This window comes from Anastrepha ludens, chromosome 4, assembly GCF_028408465.1.
Source record: "Anastrepha ludens isolate Willacy chromosome 4, idAnaLude1.1, whole genome shotgun sequence".
Taxonomy (NCBI): domain Eukaryota; kingdom Metazoa; phylum Arthropoda; class Insecta; order Diptera; family Tephritidae; genus Anastrepha; species Anastrepha ludens.
This window is the reverse complement of record NC_071500.1, coordinates 22,739,320-22,760,644: the sequence shown is the minus strand read 5'-3', so window position 1 is coordinate 22,760,644 and position 21,325 is coordinate 22,739,320. Positions and strand designations below refer to the sequence as shown.

General features: G+C 37.1%; 1 protein-coding gene across 2 annotated transcripts in view; it reads right to left on the bottom strand.

Annotated features, from left to right (window-relative positions):
- LOC128860599 (homeobox protein araucan-like) overlaps positions 1 to 21,325 on the bottom strand; it is a 175,099-nt gene that overhangs the window by 91,893 nt on the left and 61,881 nt on the right. For both annotated transcript variants that reach the window (XM_054098217.1, XM_054098216.1), the window contains exon 3: positions 9,135 to 9,256. In XM_054098217.1, coding sequence (XP_053954192.1) covers positions 9,135 to 9,256 — 122 coding nt within the window. The remainder of the gene's footprint in view (positions 1 to 9,134; positions 9,257 to 21,325) is intronic.

Below are 21,325 nucleotides of genomic sequence, written 5' to 3'. Positions count from 1 at the left end.
TGTTAATGCAACAAAAAAAAGTTTTATATATAGATACAACAGACAATGGTAGCTTGAGATAAAAGCAAGCATTTCCCCACATAATGAGAGATTTGACCTTCTTTCTATTAATTACCATACCCAATCCACAATCGAGCAACTCCACATCTACACTCCCCAACACACATCCATACGATGGTGACAATCTTGATGACTACTATTCGCTTTAATCACCCCACCAGGTTGTAGACCTGCTAGGCTCTGACAGCAACAGGCACTCGAGTCCTCAAACTCAAATAAACACTCTTTGGGAAGTCAGCGATCAGTAAATGAACACATGATATAGAAACCTATTTCTGTACTTGTAACCTGCACACAACTCTTCCTAAGGGCTAATGCTATCTTCACAACCGTGAAATGTTGCTAGCAACATTGATTTCCAAATGAGAAGAAACGTGAAATTTACAAGCATCGTCGCAGAAGAAATTGGCAAATTTTAGTATGAAAAGTGTTTTTAAACAAAAAAATAGAGATTTACTTACACTCTATCTGAAGACGTTTCTCTTAAAAATACCATGTCTTCGGAGTATTCGAACTCTCAGGCACTTCACTCGCAAACGAACTGTCAATTTTCGCACCAATTTAAATGACTCTTATACTTTAAATAGGTGCGAAAAAATGGCATATACTAATTTGTACTAATTTGCTATGAGGTACATAAGAAATTTCACGCATATTTCATGAATTTTTATAGCCATTTAAGCTAAAAACTATGCATACAGCTATTTTTTCCATAAAAGCCAAATGTGTTAAGAGTGGAGAGATATTAGAAGATTAAATCCCTTTCAAATTTATCTGACTTCTTAGTTGGTTAGGTTAGGTTAAAGCAATTCTCCACTGTGGGATAACCCCAAGCTTATGGTCCACTGTGATGCCGCGTGGGGAACATGTCCTTGCCTCTCCGAAAGGCAGCGTGTACTTTTCAAACATTTTAAAAGATCCCTGACTTCCGCAGAACTTAGATCAAACAATATGGACATCAAGGTAAATGCAGATTTCATAAACAATATAAGATTTGCTGATGATACCACTGCACTGGCTGACAGCATAGCTGATCTTCAAGCTCTAGTACAAGCTGCCAGTGAAATAAGTCTCCAGTTTGGGTTACGCATCTATACTCAGAAGACAAAATACTTGGTTGTCATGAAAAACAATCCACAACTAAATAGAAAAGTACGCATATACGGTAACTCAATTCAAAGGAGCCATTTTTCAAATGCTTGGAATGCTGGCTTAACGACAGCTGGCAAAGCGATAAAGAAATTCGCTGTCGAATAGAAGTAGCTAGAACAGCCTTTTACAATTACAGGAAGGAAAGATTTTCTGTGACAGGAACTTAAATTTAAAATTGCCGCTGCAGTATCGTAAATGCTATGTTTAGTCTGTTTTGCAGTATGGAGTCTTGGACTCTGAAAGTTACATTTGTGAATAAGTTGGAGGCTTTTGAAATGTGGTGATATCGAACTATGTTAAAACTATCTTGAACACAAAAGATTATAACGCAGAAGTTTTACGTAAACGTAATAAGAGAAGAGTGATCTTAACAACAATAAAGCGCCAAAGAACCGCATATTTTGGGCATATTATGCATGAACCCAAATACGAATTGTTGCAACTCATTTTGGTTATGTTGGCTGGCAGAGATTCTGTGCATTTAGGACTGTGAGGCGGCGACAATTGTCAGGATATTCTGCAGATGGTTAAATTAGGTCATCTTTCATTCGATACTCTATAAGGGTATGCGTACGCCATTGTTTGTGTACTCACCAGACAACTTGGGGACAAGCCTCGCTAGTTCATCGTCTCCACAGTTAACCTCAATGTCACAATGGGCACGAACCTCTGTTACCCGTAAACGAAATGGCTCAGCCATCTGGTTAGAGATGGCTATCTTGGAGGTTGTCGACTGTTTTATGAGAGCATTTATCAACGCCTGGCTGTCAAGAAAAATGTAGATATCATTTCCAGATATCGCACCACACTATACCAAAGTTGCGCCTTGCATTATTGCCATCAGTTCCGCCTGAAAGACACTAGAGTAGTTGCGGAGGCGAAAACTGAAGGTGATCCCCAGATGCTCGGAGTATACACCTCCGCTCACCCTGCCTTCGAGCCTTAAGCCATCTTTCTATGCATAGATGCACTCACCCTGTTTTATATCGTCCTGTTCCCACTCTTCCCTTGAGGGTAGGAGGGTCGTGAACGATGTAGTGGCAAGTGTAGGCGAGAGTGCATAGGCCACCAGTCCGGGAAGCTCCTAAGTGCCAGCCAGTATTTTACCGTGACCGTAATCCGTATTTGAACACTTACTTGTGTTCAGCCTTATTGCCGCGCGATATATTTTGCCTGCAGATGTACCGGCAGGAAGTTTAATGTCGCATATAATACTTTCGATGGTGATCGACGGTTGACATAACACCAGTTATAAGAACAGTTGCTAGTCTTTGAACCTTGTCAATTCTTTTGATGTTTTCAAACGAGTTTTAATTGAAACTAAATAAATATTTTTGTCTTTGGCAGAAGAAATAAGATATCGTTGGACCTTACAAATTTTAACTATTTTCTCATACAACTTTAAATTAAATTATATAAATTGTATCATAAACGTTAACACGTTTGCGTGCTTTCAGTGATTGTTAAATTTGTCCTAAAGCAGCAAGAAAGTCACCATTTGCCCAGCTAACTTTCAGAGAAAACTTTTCTCTGTATCCAACAAAAAACAAAAACTCGATTTACAATACCCCACAGCAACTTCAATGAAAAACACAAAAAAAAAGGAACTTTAAACTTTTAAGTTTTGCCGGGCTCTGCCGGCTGTGCGTGCGTTCAAAATTTTTCCATTGTCTCATCTCAACATTCACCGGCCCACAGTCTTTGAAAGTCAAAATTCGTTTTAGTGTCTACTGCTGCAAAGCCAACTTCGCAAGCTGGCCACTTTTGCTTTCTTGGCTTTTGTTGGCTGCTATCCATTCGGTGGCTGTGTCTGGCAAAGTTTCAATTGCTGCTTCTTTATTTCGTTTTGGTGTCGTCTGTTCTGACTTTTCGGTCAAAAGTACTGAACGGCGGCGTTTGCAGGCAGCGAAAGAGGCAGCTGCTTGCTGCACGCATTTTTAAGTGTGGCCTCCTGCCAAAATTTCAACGCAACACATAAACGACAAAAACGACAAAGTCATTCGAGCAGCCAGTCAACAGGCGGGAGTTTGTGTGTGTGTGTATTGGTTAGTTAATCATACGCCGCGGCGTTCCACTCAATGTGCTATACAAATACATATGTATTTATTTATATATATTGTTCACTTTAGAAGAATTTGAGAAAAACTATTTGGCAGCACCGCCCTTGTAGCGCATCACTTCGAGAGCAGCACAGCAGGCGTTCTTAAAGTAAGCGGAAGCTGTGTGCAGCGGCTGACGAATAATTCGTAGTATTCGTAGTTTCAGGGAATGAGTTGACTCGCTCGGCCCAGATGGAATTATCTCACGTTTCAGTTTTCGCTTTTTATTGCAACGAGCTCACAACTTCGGAATTTTGCCAACAATTTAAGAAGTTGTTGCGCACACATACACACTTACACAAAAGTGTGCTTGCATTGATATGTAGACAGGCGAAGTGCCAAAAAACATTATAACGCTTGTACTTGTTGGCATTTATGAGCGACTGGCATGTATCGAACGCTCATAGAGTGGCGAGTATGAATGAAGATGTATGTTGGAGGGATGTTCGTGGCCGGTTCAAAGTTCGTGGGGATTAGAAATTAATTTAACATTCTGTTGTGCGTCAGAAATGGTAAGTGGGATTAGTGAAAATTCCATGGGAGGATATTGAATGGATTGTAAAGAATGATTTTCTATTACAATCAAAAGGTGCTGAGTATTTTACAAATCACTACCATGTACAGATTTTAGGTAGTCACGGCGTTTTGTGGAATTTGTCAGGGATTTGTTTGTTGAAGAAAGTGAAAATAATTTTCAGGTATTGGCAGTAATCTTAAAATATGTTGTATACATTATTTATGGGAGGCATATTCCTATATTATTACACTGTGCGACAGTGATATTATACTTTTATGGAGACCTAGTTCAACTTGTAGGTATAGTAAAACTAAGAATTTGTTTTTAATAATTATTAACATAAAGACACCGGGATGCAGTCAACGTCAAAAGATAGTGCACTCTATTTATTGACAAGTTTTGACAATTTAAATTTTTTAAGAGCTTTCTATTAGTGAATCCTTTAAACTACCGGATCACTGCAGTGTTTTTCAAGCGGAAATAAACGCTATTCATGAAGCTTTAAAATGGTTAAAGATAAACAAAGTATCATCAACAGATACATATCTGCATTCTGTCAGACAGCCAAGCTGCCATACGAGCCCTGGATGCATTCCAAACAACATTGGGGAGTGTCTTACGTTGGCGACAATCTCTAAATGAGATGGCCAAGCCATGTCGTATAATCTTATGCTGGGTTCCAGGCCACAGAGATATACCAGAGAACTGTAGGGCAGACCAACATGCAAGAGAAGGTAGCTATATGCCAAACATAAGTAATTTTATGGAGATACCTCTCGCCACTTGTAAGCTTCTCATTAACGACGCACTAATCAGTTCTGCAAATCAAAGATGGATTAGCGTTAACACCTGTGAAATTGTTAGGCAAACATGGCCAAGGCTAAGTCTACGTCTGTCCAAGAGTATTATAAAATTGAGTAGACTTCAAATGAGAACCTTAGTAGGGGCCCTCATAGGACATTGTCTCATAGGAAATCAAGCAAGGAGATTAGGCGTTTACACGCATGATTTCTGGCGTAGCTGCAGAAATGAGGAGGAGTGGGAAACATTTCAACACCTTTTTTGCACATGCCCAGCTCTAGCCAGAAGCAGGAACCGATATTTAAAATCCTAATTCTTAACGAATATAGATAATATTATATATAAATTTTAGGTATCAACAACCTTTTACGCTTTGTCAAAAGCTCAGAATGGTTTAATATGGAGAGGGAAATGTAGCCCAGCCCCCGCGGCTCACAACGGACCCATCTCGTGGTCTAAGTGGCATCGCTGTCTCTATGTGCAATGCGGCTGCCAAACCTAAACCTACTTTTTAATGTGAAGTATTCTTAAAAAAGGGCGACCGCCGTAGCCGAATGGGTTGGTGCGTGACTACCATTCGGAATTCACAGAGAGAACGTTGGTTCGAATCTCGGTGAAAACACCAAAATTAAGAAAAAGATTTTTCTAATATCGGTCGCCCCTCGGTAGGCAATGGCAAACCTCCGAGCGTATTTCTGCCATGAAAAAGCTCGTCATAAAAATATCTGCCGTTCGGAGTCGGCTTGAAACTGTAGGTCCCTCCATTTGTGGAACAACATCAAGACGCACACCACAAATAGGAGGAAGAGCTCGGCCAAACTCCCAAAAAGGGTGTACGTGCCAATTATATATAATATATATATATATTATATATTCTTAAAAAAACACATTCCATACTACAATAGAAACTATGTAAAGAAAAGTTTCAAATATTGTACAAAATTTGTAAGAATTCGTAAAATTTTCACTCAGATTTTCATACTTTTTACTAGGAATTTCTGAAAAAATGTCTTTGCAATTTTATAGCTAATTGAATTTTGGTACAGTAAACTGCAAGTTTCAAGTAGGTTAAAAATCACACTGAGTTTTGAGACTTTTTTTGTTCGCGGTCTTGTGCACATTTCTCCATTTATTTTTCTATATGGAAGCAAAGAGCTAACAGCCTCAGCAGAAATAATTGCCAAAAATCAACGAGATTTTGGAACCTCTTCAAGCATTCTCTTTATTACAATACAATATATCAAAATTCAGTGTAGTACAATACTGTATACTCGAAAATTTTCAGAAATTCTTATTAAAAGGTTTAAAATTTAGAAACATAGTATTACATAGTTTTTGTTCCAATATAAACTATGTTTTTATACAAAATAATTGAAGTTCCGAGAAAAAAAAAAATAAATAGTGATCACATATCAATATGTGGTGTGGACTTTCCCTTGGTGCTGACTGTATATCAGATATTGAATTCTATACAAACATACCGAACATTCCTCTTCTTTCATTAAATTAAAAGTAGCAGAGACTGTCAAATACCCACTACGTTTATAGATAGTCTTCAAGGGAAAACTGCAAGTTAATATATTCGAATATAAAAAAGAAATATGTGACTGGAACAAATACCGGCCGAGCACAACAAAAACTCAAATTCGTTATTCATCACTGATCTCAATAAAATATGACCATGATCACGTAAAAAAAAAATTTAAGCACTAAAAGCTTACCACTAGATCGAAAAGTTTCCGGAATATATTCGGATAGTTCAAATAAAAGTTTACTCCTCAAAAGTGATTTTATCGCCTTCAAAGTACTCCTCTACTCTCCATCAACTATTGGCTCCAGGGTCAGCCCAAGAAATTTTGTCTTTATCGATATCAACGCGGCCCATTTTTTTATGAAATTCAGGTTCTTTGGGACCAACTTTACAGAAACACGACGCCAACCCAAATCATTAACTAAAATGTGCCGAATGGATCCATAAGCAATGTACAATTCCTCTGCCAGCTCTCTAATGGTTAATTTGAGGTTATTGATCAATTTTCTTTTTTTGCTTTATTGATGTTTCTTCTGAAGCATTGATGCCACTAAAAAATGATTAATGCAAAATTTAATACAAACACCTTGTTGTAAGTTCAAGTCCATTTTCAAAACTGTAAAAATCTAAAAGATGCGCAGAGGTAGATTTATTCAAGACGGAGCTATAATTTTAGTAGGAATCTTAATCACAGATGTGGGCATCTAACGTAAAAAAAACAGTTCCCAATAGTTCCGGGAACTTTTTAATCATATCTAATCCTTCTAAAACCGAAGCTTTTCGGTAGGATACAGTTTGTTTTAATGTTGTAATTGTCTAATATAAACCCCGTAAATCTGACGCCGGAGTAGTAACATTTAGGCGAATATTAGTGCAGGTCGTTCAGCTACTTTAGCGTAGTAATGTGAAGCGACTCTTCTCTACCCAAACATTTTTTTACAGAAATTTACAGGATTCAGAAATTGAGAATATATCTCAAAGGTGATTTGAAGGTGCGATAAAACTTTTCTTTCGGCAAAGCTCACTGGAAAATCGAAAATAAATGTTTATTTCATTTTAGTGTGGCGTTGACTATCGTACAAGTGCAAAGCGTTAAAAAACTCGTCGTGTATTTACCTTCAAGTACAAAACCTAGGTATTAATAACATGTTCTTATTTTTTCGGCCAAAAAGTTCCCACAACTGCCGCCAGGTGACGCTCTAAGTCAACTTATTTCAGTTCTGTTTTTTCTGAAGTTGCCACATTTGTGATTAATATTCCTACTAAAATTGTAACGCCGTCTTGAATCAATCTAATATACCTCTATACATGTTTTCGATTTTTTACAGTTTTAAAAACGGACTCGAATTTGCAACAACGAGTTTGTATTAAATTTTGCGCTAAAATGAATTCAATGTTGCAAAAGCCTTAGATATATTGGGAGACTGTTTCGGAAATGATACTCTAAAAACAGCTGCTTACGTGTGGCATGCGCGCTTCAGCAGAGATCGTGAGTCCATCGAAGATGAAGAATGTATTTCCAGGCCGTCGACATCGATAAAGTGGAAGAAAAGTGGATCGGTAACTGCAAATTAGCCATCAGAAAGCTGGAAAAGAACTTGAACATTGTTTATGGATCCGCTCAGGACATTATTGTTAATGATAAGGAATTGAGCCGTATTGCTGCAAAGTTAGTCCCAAAGGAGGTGAATTTCATGCAAAATAGGGACCGCGCTTATATTGCCAAACACAAGGTTTTCAAGGCTGAATCCGTCCTAACATTCATCAAACGCATCGTTACTAGAGACGAGACTTGGGCTTATGCGTACGACACACAATCTGGCCACCAAGCGAGTGAGTGGAGAACTTCGAATGAACGAATAAACCAAGACTAAAAACACCACGTCATCTTCAATAAAAAAAGACAGCGATGATCATGGTTTTTATGGATTACAACGGTATTGCACAACACGAATTTTTACCTGAAGATCAGACAGATAATCGGGGCTATTACGAGTACTTGGGTGCTAAGAAGTGTTTACGTGAAGCTATTCGCTAAAAAAAAAGTATTTGTGGGAGAAGAACTCGCAGATTTTGCACCATGACAACGCACCGTCGCACAGTGTCATCAATATCTGTAAATTTTTGACCAAGAACAAAACGAATACCACCCAACGGCCATTGAATACACCCGATATGGCTACAAGTAATTTTTTTCTGTTTGATCGAGTCAAAGAACGCGTTGGAACATCCGAAAGAAAGTAATGGAGAAAATCGAAGGCGACTCTGGTGGCTATTACCGAAAATAGAGTTCCTGAAATGTTTCGCAAGTTTAATCAAACGCTGGCAAAACGCATCACACTTGATGGGGAGTACTTCGAAGACGATAATTTTGTATACCTGTATCACTTTTGAGTTATAAAGTAGTATTTTGAATTTTCTGAATATTTTCCCGCAACTTTTTGTCTGTAGTTGTATTCGCAACCTGGATTATGAAATAATAAACCCAAAACGTGACGTGGTTTGGGTAACATTTGGGGTTCAGGTATCGTATTTCGGTGTTCCCACTCTACACTCCATGCTTAATACGACAAATCATGGTAGTCAAACCCGTTGTATACTAGAAAAAACATCCTCTCAAGGCCGGTACCGGTCTTGATTAAATAATGTTAACGAAAAAGTTTTTATTACTAATTTTTATTGTATAAGTAAAAACGAGGCTTGACATACAGAAAAGAAAAAAGAGCGAATGTTGCTCTAGTTAATTACAAAAAAATCAACCAACCCTGCAGGTCTGTAGTTAGAAAAATTACGTAGTGGAAGCGTTGCCACATATGCGAGTATGTTCAATATTCACCTGTCTAAAATTACAAATCTGTCGCGTCATCACTAATTTGGGCATAACAACTGCAAGATGAATCTCAACCTTCAAATCTACTGAAGTGGCTAATGCGTTAATAATAAATCTTTCCAAATTCTGAGGCCCTTCACTTACCCATACGCACCGAATGTTGGATCGTAGGTGTAGTAACCGGTTGAGGGAGGCAAGCCCGTCGAAGTCCATGTTGTTACCTCACTACCACTACAGCTGCCGTCTTTTAAAGCATAAGGCGTACTCTGAAAAGATGAAATAGAAATAAATTATACTGAAGCGTTTTAAAGAACAATAAATTTTTAAATATTACAAATATCTCTTATTTATTTACTTTATTAAATGTGCAAAAAGTAAATAAATTGGAGATCAACCAGTTGGTAGATAAGTATGATAGTGTGTATGTAGGTAAATTCTCCGCCAGGATATTCAAATTTGTTAGCTTTTAGTTAGGAAACAGCTGTCGAAGTGAATAATTTTGCATTTAATTGCTTGGGATGTTTTGTCAACCAAACTGCCTATACCGACCAGGACTAAGCTGAACTGAACTCAAGTTCATTTCAAGCAGCAACTGCAGAAGACAATCAAATAGTAAAGAGTTTAGCAGGAATAAACCTCCAGCACATACACACATCTGTACTTTGTGCATTTGAACAAATTTACTTTTAAGAAATTTGCATAACAGAAAATGTACAACAGCTGACGACGTTTCATTAGGCCGAGAAGTTGTTAGAATATTCAAATGGAATTCTAAAAGCCTCAAAAGCAAAAAGAAGTGTATCTCACTTAGCACATAAAGTGAGTAAATTAATGGCGAAGTGACACGGAAACAGACGACTTTGTACTACAGTAATTTAGCTACCTTTGTATGTTAGATTTCAATGCTTGTATGTACCATCAAATATTGCTTTAAGTTTTGTATTATTGTATTAAGTTTTCGAAAAACATTTTTCATCTATCATATCATAATTTTGAAGAAAAAAAAACGTATTTTCTTTGTCAGGCCCGTGACGTTTCCGCCAATGTGTTATATGCTCGGCTTTCAGCGTCCGCTACTATTTATAAGCAGCAAAATCTCGATTGCAACGGTTCGCAAAATCTGGTCCTCTTTGTCGACGAGCTACGCAGTAAAGCTGGTTCAAAGCATGCCGAGCAGATGCCAGGCTATACTCGACAACGATGAAGACAGCACGGCCTATTGAGTAATTGCAACTACGAGGTTTTCTATATTCATGTAAAAAAATTTTAAATATATATCTTTAAGGGGGGGAGCCTGGTTTATAAGGTCAAAAAAATCAATTTTTTTTTTTTCGTTTTAAGCGATTCCTAATATATTTCAGAATATTCACACAAAGTTACAGAGCCTAATTCTCAATATTTCCGTAGATATAAAGCCAAAGGTAGGCGAGCGTTAGGTAGTTACGCTGTGACCGGACAGCTATAGTACAAACTTTATCTTCTTTTCTCGACTTTTCATTTTTATGATTTCTTTGAATTGGCGTACATGAATGAAAAAAAACTAATGAACCTTTTCAAATGAATCATAGCTTGTTCCCTTCAGTATTAAATTGTCTTCTATTCGAACTAGTAAAATAGATAAAAAAAAAATTTTTCAAGATTTTTATACCAAGTTGAAGTGAATTTTTTTTTATAGAATGGCATTTTTTCTTTAAAACCTCCAAAAAGTTGAAATTTTGGAATTTCTCTCAGTTTTCTTACTTCATCTAGAATAAAAAATCATGATAATTAGAAATCCATTTGAATTTTTTGCTTTAGATAATAATTACGAGCTGAATCTTGTACGCCAGTTGGAAACTCCAGCGTTGCAGCGCTCTACTAATTTCTATGTTAAACATTTTTTTCAACTTATTTTAACCAGTACACAAATTTTTTATACTTTTTAAATGTTCATTAAAAGATAGAAAACACTTTGCAGGGCTAAATTAATTGTTTCCTTAAAAAACAAAAAATCGCAAAGAGACGCAATTTTTAGACCTCATAAGCCAGGCTCCCCCCTTAAATACTATATCAATAATCGGGTTCCTTTTTTCTGAACAGACTGTACTTCAATTCAGATGCTGGCAATACTAACCAGAATTAGCTGCATATTTTATATGGCATTTAAATTTTAAATAATGTATTGGTGATTGCAGTAATGCCCAGTATTTCAGTAATCAGAATAAATTACTGGCATTGGAATGCAACAACTTGTCAATGTATAAGTGAATTTACATATTTTATGATATTATATTATTATAAATTTAATTGATAACTTATTGTATAATAAATCAGTATTCAATTTTCTTACAGCACTACCACAGATAGACATATACATATTCATGCATCCCGGTAATCCAATACATACAAATATTTAAACATTTTATATTTTTTTTTTCCTTACATCTCTCTAAATTAGGCGTACAGGTGGCAATTAGTAAACGGCAGCCGTCAAACGGCTACTAAAAAGCAAAAAGTACTGTACGTACAACAACTTCATTGCTTTGCAGTTGACGGCAAAACATTTTTTTTTCATCACTTACACATACAAACATAAGTATGCATGCACGTACCCAGATGCATGTGTGTGCAAGTGGCTGCTAATCGCGCATTTTTACAAGACATTAAATCTGCTGCAAAGTAAATTATATCCGGATCCACATAAACGCTCAACTATTCGCCACGCTTGTGACAACATGTTTGACGGCAGCGCAGCGTTTGTGTTTGCTGTATATGTGTGCGTCTGTCTGTTATCAAGCGACTACAAATTGAACGCACATTTGGTGCTCAACACTCGCAAGCAGACACGGAGACTGGGCATGGGGAGTGGCTGCAGCAACATTAAGCTAATTTTATTACTACTTTTTTTTTCTAAGCTTTTGCGAAATTGCAGCCGTTGCACACAATCATGCTGCTGTTCGTTTCCTACTCAACGAATGCATTTCACATTTTTTGTAGGCTTTCGGTAGGCAATTTTTGCTTTTTCTCAGTTTTTCCACATTTTACCATTAGTGGCGGTATGTGCTGTTTATTTGTTTGCTTTTTCGTTTTTGGTTTTCGTTTTTTTAAATCAGCTCGAAACACGAGTCAACAACTATAATTATTTTAATGTTTACGATTTGCATAAAAATGCAATTAACTACTTTTTATGAGCTGCTGCACTTCAGTGTTACACTAATTGTTGTGCCAACTGCAGCCAAACGGCGGTGGACGTATGTATGTATAGCCAACATAGCAGCAGCAGCAAAACTACGGAGTAGCTGCATATGAAAAAATATGTTGCCTTTATTACGTGTCGATAGGTAATGTAGGAATTGTGGAAACGGAGGATGTTGCAGCACAAGAACAATTGCAATGACCAACGCAGAAGTGCTTATACGAGTACATAGGTATGTATGCATGTATGTGCGAATGCATGTATGTATATATGTACATAGACGGGTTGGCGAAATGCATAGTAGCTGATGAGAATAGCTGAAGAACTTTTAAATGTGTCGCATGGCGCCGGCTGTATTATTCGAAAGTGTTCCTAACCTTAATCGATCTCGGGCGTAAAACATTTGTATAACTTTTTTCTGCACAATTGAAAAAAATAAAAAGTATAATATAATTAGTAAACTATCTGTTGAGGTTAGGTGGTAAATGTATGGAAAAGAGAGGCATCAAAAATTTATTTGTTTTTATAAGCGAAAAAATTGCTAAGTTTATGCTTAATCAGGCCTTAAACGGACTTACCTTGCTATGTATGTACTTCAAGTATATATAGGGTAGTCCATAGGTATAATGATTTTTTTTAAGTAAATAAAATTAATAAAATATTATTAATCTAATCGAAAGAGCAAATCTCCCATTATTTACTTCATGCATCTGGCTGCCTCGGCTGGCTTCGCATTAGTGCATAATAAAGGGATAATAATAAAAAAAAGAAATCGTCATCATAGTCTTAGAAAACTGTCTTAACAGAGTGTTCTAAGACTATGATGACGATTTCTTTTTCTTATTATTATCCCTTTATTTATTGCGATCTGTTTAATAACATTTACCAATATTTATGCTTAAGCTAAGGCAATCTACGAGACATGCATGGAAAGCACCCACATCGCCGAGGCGACTGGTAACACATTAACCGAGCTGAACGCGTACAAGACCGATTGGACACAATCCTGCTAAAACCAAAAAATCGTGCAAATAGAGGTCTTCAATTTTCGACCAAAAAAAAAATTATTTGTCATGTCGCTCACCGTCGACCGCAATGACGTGAACTATAAAGGTTGACTAAACACCTGTTGGGGCAAGAAAATAACTTTTGGTGTGACAATGTTGGAACAGTCAGCCTTCACACTAATAGCCAGAAGGATCCACATATGGACTGCAACATAAACAACTCATTAGATACATGAAGGTATCCATGACGAAGCGAATGCTTCTACTATATGGAATCTATTCGATCACTTGATATCGACTCTACAGCAAAGGGTGCCGACTGCTATTGACTCAAGAGAACCTCTATTGTATTACATTTTCTGGACTTTGTTTAATGTAGTTGAAGAAGCAGCGAGTCCGAACTAGGCTTGCCTAGCTCATTACCAAAAATTGCAAAAGCAAAAGAAAAAATTCTACCCATTTTACAAGAAAATGTCATACCAAAGATTCCAAGAGAGAGGAAAAGGTCTCTTGTAATAAGAAAGATGCCCGGTTAATTAATGCTAATCACTCTCGAGTCTTCAGTTGGATATTACCATGCTGGCCTTCCCTTTCTCATCTCTAAGGTCATGGCATAGTAAAGTAGGTAAAGGGCGTTTTTAGGACCTTGAGAACTTCAACTGATAGTACAAAACAGAAATATTGTAGAAAGATTTTTTTTTCTTCTAATTTGGTAGATAATTTCATGGCGTTTATTTTTAGATGTGTCTGCCGCTGCTACGAGTTACATGGCCCATTCGATCAATTCAATTTCTGACTACTTTTTCCAATAAATCTGCATAAGAAATCTACATAAATGAACCAAATCAGCAAACACGCGACGCAAGCGATAGTCATTTGACTTGAATTTGTCTACGAGCTGTATCTTATAGGCACGTAAGCCAAGATCGTTACGAAAAAATATTCCGCGTAATCGAAGGACTTAAGCGAAAAAGCTGAGAACGACGACGAAGCTGCATTTGGACATCTTCTTCAATACTTCGCCTTATGAACTTCGCGAACAGATTTATTTTTTTTCCACGCAAATCTCCACAATTTGGAAGCATTTTTCACGCGTTGAACGATTCATGATGACTTGCCAAATATTATTGAACAGAAATATCAATACAATTTGCCATTCTCTACTGTCATATCGATATCGATAGTTCTCATGCAGCTAAAAACACCCGATATAAGAGTTTAAACTTGGGTTGTTCCTTTAAAAAATCTATCTATAAAATCTACTCATACTCATTTCACCATACAAAAAACTATTTCCTTTTTTTTAATACATATTTACTTACAAACCACTCCAACGGTGGCGCTGGAAATAATACTCAGCATGCCACCTATTGACCTTGTGGCAGAAAGCCTGGCAGCGAAATCCACGAGGAGGCTAATGGCTGCGGAGGTATTCACCTGCAGCACCTTCGGTCACAGCTCAATAGGAAAGTGGATCTCAGGTTGCACGGACTACATAACTCCATACTTTAATTGGGAGAGAAGGTTTTGCACTACAATTGAAGAGGAGGGATGGCACAGACGGCTCTAAAGCGGGTATTTACTGCTGAAAACTAGGAATAAGGACACCTATCAAGCTGCCAGACCACAGCAGTATTTTCCAAGCGGAAGTTTTTGTTGTGGGAAAAGCCGCGGAGCTAGCCTACACTAGAACAAGAAAGAACTCAACAATTAATATATACGTGGGCAGTCAAGCAGCAATAAAAGAATTAAGCTAATATTGTATTATATTAAGTCCAAAAATGTTCGACGGAGCAGGAAGGCCATAGAAAGGCTAGCCGCAAACAGTAGGCTGCATATCTACTGGGTACCTGGTCACAAAGGCATTATGGGGAACGAAATAGTAGATGAGATAGCAAAAAGTGCTGTTAGACTACCATTTGAACAGGAGAACGACATACTAAAACCGCTAAATACAATACACAATGAAATGGACAACTACATGAAAAGGCGAGTGGAAGCTACGTGGACTAATCTGACCACATGCAAAAGAGCAAAAGTTATGTGTAGACCTAACGACAAAAAACTGACTCAATTCGTATTTACCCTCTCGCGAAAGGACTGCAGAACTATAATAGGTATGCTAACAGGTCATAATCTATTGGCTGCACATGCGTACAAGATAGGGATTGCTAACACGGGCAAATGCAGGAAATGCAGAGAGGATGTTGAGGAAACTTTAGAACACATTCTGTGCGTTTGTCCGGCATTATTAAAAACGCGACTAAAATACCTGGGGGCCCCACTGTTTGAGGGTCTGGAGGACGTCTCAAAAGCGGAGCTCCCAGCCCTACTTAGATTCGCCAAAAGCGCTGACATCCGACATGATGTCTAGTTTCGGTATTCATAGAGGTCGGTCTCCATCTGGTATCGCTAGGGTCCAAAAGGTCTATGCGTGGCTTATTGCCAACCAGGCTAACCTAACCTACTTACAATTTTTAATGCATACATTACATTGGTACTAAATTCATGTTTGTCCTCAATACATTTACTATGCTGCATAAGAAAAGTATGTGGCATATTAAAAATTAAATTTATTTCACTTTACATACGAGTATCGTTTGAAAAGTCCGTGCGAAAATAAAAAGTACTTCATTGTTGGGGTTTTACTTTTATTTTTCGATATAGTCTCCTTTAGGTTTACACACTTCGCCCGACCCTGTTCTAGTCCCTTCCGAATAATACCTCTTGTCCTAGGCTGGCAAATAGCCACTCGTTTCTGCATTCACTTGATTTCTTCAAATTGGTGGACAAAAAGGAGTCCGAGGGATCCACGGAAGCCAAGTCTCAAGAAAAGGCGGTATGTGAAGCGAGTGGAAATTCTATTTCCATTAATTTTGCGACAACAACTCTTGAGACTGAGTTGGATGTTGGAAACGGAAACCACTTGAGCTCCTCGATTCAAACAAATGCCAAACTCAAGGAAACGGACTGATGTGGCAGAAACTTGGTGTGTGTTCTTCCAAGAGCTGCGTGTAACTAAAACTGACCCCGATCCGTGCTAGTAGTGCCATCTCTTTAACTTTGCACGGAGTTTTTAAAGAACCCTCGTACATGAACTGATACCAATTGACGCTAATAGGTATTTTGTCTGAGGCTTCTAGGCGAGTTTTATTAGAGAAATGGAACGCTAAGGCTACTTTTTTACACGTTCTCTGACTTTTGTACAAATTTGATGCAGTACTTGAAAAGGAATTGAATACTCGCTCTGGATGGGAGTTTGGACAACTTGAAGCAATTTAAAAAAGGTAAGCGGACTCGAAATCAGCTGCCTCAAATTCAAATAAGAAGTTTTCTGTAGATGAACTGCTATTTTTTATTATGGTCTCTACTTAATAGCGGCTCATATTCTGCTGTGTTTGGTTATTCATCTGTGTTGGTATAGAAAATAGTTACCAATTAGTGCTAATTAATTTTTAAATATTGTTTTCGCCTCTTGCAAAGAACGAAGACACATAACCACATAGGCTGTTGTTCGTTTTAGTTGAAGAGTTTCAAAAAATAGCAATAAAAAATTAAAAGCGTGCATATCTGAGTATAATTTTGTGTCTATGCAGATTCTCCATTGCTCCCTTAGCATTTCGCCAAGTGCAATGCATTTTGCTGTGTCGTTTGTATTGTTTTAGCCATAATTGCAGTTACAAATGCCGCTCATATTTTTTGCTGATTGCAAATGTAATTCCTGCTCACAACAAACTGGCACACAATTCAGTCAAGTATTCGTCTGGGCAGTCAGAGTATTCTGCAACAACAACAACCACAATGCTACCGTTACCACCGACACTTCAGTTGCGCATTCGTGTATTGTTTGTTGGTTGCTCGCGTTGTTGTAGCAATTATTATTTTTTGTTGTCAGTGTTTACTAAGCGATTAAGATGTTCATTCACTCGCAAGAAAAATTAAATACAGGTAGCAGTTAAAGAGAAAAGCGTGCATATGTATGTGTGTGTGTGTGTACAAATACTCGTATCGTTATGAACATGCAAAAATTTGCGCCTATAAATTTATGTTTTTTTCACCAGCAAATACATTTGTAAATAAACAACATGCATGTCATTGCGTGTAAGTGTGTGTGTGTGATTGCGCCTTAGTACGCATGTAAACGCGCTCATTAAAAAATACTCGCCGCCAATTATCGCACGAAAAAACACAAGTCGTCTAGTGTGGAAATTAAATTTCAAACGCAAAACTTTGGCATTTCACTTAGTTCTATGCCATGCCCGACATGAGCTCTGCGGGCGAGAGGTAGCCCTGGCATTCCAAAGTAATTTCTTTATTTCATTTGCACGGGCATCCACTGAATCCACAACCACCACTCACTATTTGTTACGAGGTTTGCTGCAATGTGTGAAACAACTTGTTTAAAAAGCCCACCTTCGACTTAATCCTCCTTTGCATGGAGTGGGAATTAGAGTATAACGCGCTAAGCTAATCGCAAGCAAATACGAGAACACGGCAGCTTGTTAATGAGCTCTTACTCACAATGGCTGTATTCTTTTGCATTCGAACTGCAATACCAAGCAATTTAGCCAATTACGTTGAAAGCAACAACTCAGAATATTTACTTGAAGCCGCTTGAATATGGAGCGATTCCATTCCAACTATTTTGGAGCTTATCGTCAATTCTTCCAAAAAATTATATTATTTATTTGTAGGCTTGAGTGTAATAAGAAGTAAACTGAAAAATTAACAAAAAAATTGTTATTCTGGGATTTATGCGATGTATTTAGAAAAATTTGGTATTGAGTTTTCCAAAATGAAATATCTTTGGTTCTTATTGGGAAATTTATATATATTTTTTAATTTTTCAGGATAAAATATCTCTTTAACCCTAGAATAGCATACTTATTTCTAATACGTTAACATCATACTTCGTCGAATCGACTACGGTAATATTTCAAAGAGTACAAAGGATATCTCTGTTTAAAAAAGTGATTTAAATTTTATTAATAAATTCTTTTTAATGTATTTTAATGAAATAAGACAAAAAACAGTTAAGTTTCTTAATATCATTTATTCAAAAAAGAAGATTTCACAGTACTACTTCATTTGCCTTATGTATAAAATAGAACAAAAACAAAACAATAAAAAAATAACAAAAAAATAAAAAATTTATTTATCTCTTTCTTCTTTCTTAAAGCTAACGTATTGAATTAGAAAAATAATTTATTTTTGGAACATTCAGACTTTAATTTGAACAAGAGGCACAACGTTGAACTTTGTGCTCCCCGCGCAGGCTTTAGTCATTGTGGATAAGTATTGAGCACCTGAATAGGCTCGATCAAACAATTCATCTGCTGATAGATGTTGGTCCTTCTTAACAGCAGTTAAAACTAATATTCCTATAAGAGATGATATGTCCTGTTGTGAAGTGTGTTTCCTTTGCGGCTTCTCGGTAATGACAAATGAAATTGATTTTCGATTAGCTATCTCCACATTTGTCCATCGAACTATTTCGTTGATAATTTCATTAGTTATGAACATTTGAAAACACTGTAGAGGTTCTTACACTGTCGCGTAGGTCGATGCACGATATTCAATCCATTATGGTGAGACTTAGGTTCGGTCGTCTAAAAAACCTGATCTGAATCCATTGGACTACAATTTGTGGTCAGAATAGGAGAACTCGGCAAGTGGAAGACCTCACAGAAATTTCGAGAATCTTAAACAATCTTTGAGGAAACAATCCATGGAAACCGTGCGTGACGCAATAACTAAATGGCCTAATTATTTGAAGACTTGTGTATAAGCAAATGATGACAGTTTCGAATCAAAATTTAGAGATTTTTTTTAATATTTGCATAATTAAATAAAATTAACTTCATTAAAAAAGTACAATAATTTCTTATCTAAAACGGACTAAACTTGTAACAGAACTTATGGCAAGGCTAAGTACATGGATTTTTATGAGGACCTTTTTCATGGCAGTAATAATCTGGGAGGTTTGCCGTTGCCTGCCGAGGGACGACCACAAGAAAAACTTTTTCTTCAAACACTAAAGGAAATTCGAACCTACGATTTCCGAATTCCGAATCGTAGTCACGCACAAACCCATTCGGCTATAGCGGCCATTTGTGGAACAACAACCAGAAGCACGCCCCAAATTGGAGGAGCAGCTCGTCCAAACACCTAACAGAAGTGCACGCACGAATTATTTATTCATTTTTAAGTAAAAGGTTCCCAATAAAAGATGTTATCTACCGCTATCGAGAGATGATTAACGATTTTTAATGGCCAAAATTGGATGGTATTGATCTATACAACGTTTATTTTCCACAAAACGGCGCTACGAGCCATACAAGCAACGAAACCATTGATCTTTTACGGCAAAAGTTTCCGGACCCTGTTATCTCTCGAAGAGATGATCACTATTGGCTACCGAGATCTTGTAATTTAACACCTTGTGACTTTTTTCTTTGGGGCCACGTGGAAGAGAAGGTCGACGTCAACAGCCCTGGGTCGATTCAAGACCTCAAAGATAGAATTCGTGAGGCTATCGAGGACATAGAGCAGCCATTTCGCAATTCGATTATGGAAAATTTCATGAAAAGGATATTGTCCTGTAAGCGTAGTCGTGGTGTTCATTTGCCTGATGTTATCTTCCACCATTAACTGCATACTTTCCTCCTTATAATGAAATAAACATCCGATCATTTATATTAAAAAATATCAAAAAAAACACCTCATATTTGGAACCCTTTACATTGATTAATGATAAGTTTTGCGTCAACTTGTACAAAGCGTAGTCTCATGCACTTAGTACTTCATTTGAGCTTCTGAAACTAATGCTAAGCAATCATACTAATGATATGTTTTAAAACTGAATGCCACATTGTCACAATTAGGGAAAAGTTATTTACTTTTAATTTTCTCTTACTCAGCAGAATGTTGAATATTTATGCTCTGAAAGTACTTAAGCAATTTTTTACTGTGTGAATGTTCATCAAGTTAGACGGGAGCCCGTTATGCTTAAGATTTATTGATTTTTGGTGTGCCTTTAGAAAAAAGACTTCATTCAATTAGTTTCTTTACTCGCGATTTTTCATATTTATCATTTATATTATTATTTGTTTTTTCATTTTATTATCTACGCTAATGTTGGGTTCGCACGCGATTTTATTACAAAGTTGCTAACCGACTTTATTCCATAACAGACTTATGCATGGGCATACATATATTATTTTGAAATGTATTCACAAACGTGAAACTTAATAAATATATTTAGTAACAGCACCGTATGAGTGTCTAAGTGAGTCTATCAACCAACATAGCAGCAGTCAACCCATTACAAACAATGCAATTCTTCATTAAGCATTGAGCCAATTGAACCCATAAACACAAACTGGAAAATATAAGCAAAGACTGACAAGACTGCAAAGAATGTGCGTTGCGCATGCGCATTCACTCGATTGCACGTCTGCGCACGTTTACTAGCCGTACGCACGCAACAAAGCGCACCTAAGATTTCAAAGTTTACGGCGTGCATATGCATGTATGTATGTACATATAATATATAAGTATGCATGAGGCATGAGTTTGCTGGTACAATGCAATGCGATGCGACTTATTGTAGTCAAAGCAATTAGATCGCTTAATTAAGAGCGTATTGCAGCTTGTACGCAACCGCTAATGCACCATCCGCCATTGATTTCACATAGCTACGTTTTCACGCTTCAAAGACTGGGCGTATGCTAAGAGAAAAAATGATGAAAAAAACTTTGAAATGAAATATGAAAAACTTAAAGCCTGTACAAATTTATGCGATGGGCTGACAACAAATGCGTTGAAATATACCCATTAAGTAGATTTGCTTTTCTACCCTAGGTATAACTTTTTTTGCGTGCGTACTCGTAGTTGCCAGTCAGACTGAAATGAATGATATGATTGCTCATACGCTCTGGTGGGCGCCTGAAACGTGGCTGAATTGCAGAGAATAATAAAATAATGCACTGAGTTGGCAATTGACGTGGCAGTGACTTTACTTTAAATATATTGTAATTAAACGTATGTATGTATGTGGGTATGTGTGTGTCGGTGTAATTACTCATGCTGCTTTACTGATATATGTGTGTATGTCTGTTTTTATTTTAATGATGCGTAATTACACTCTCAAC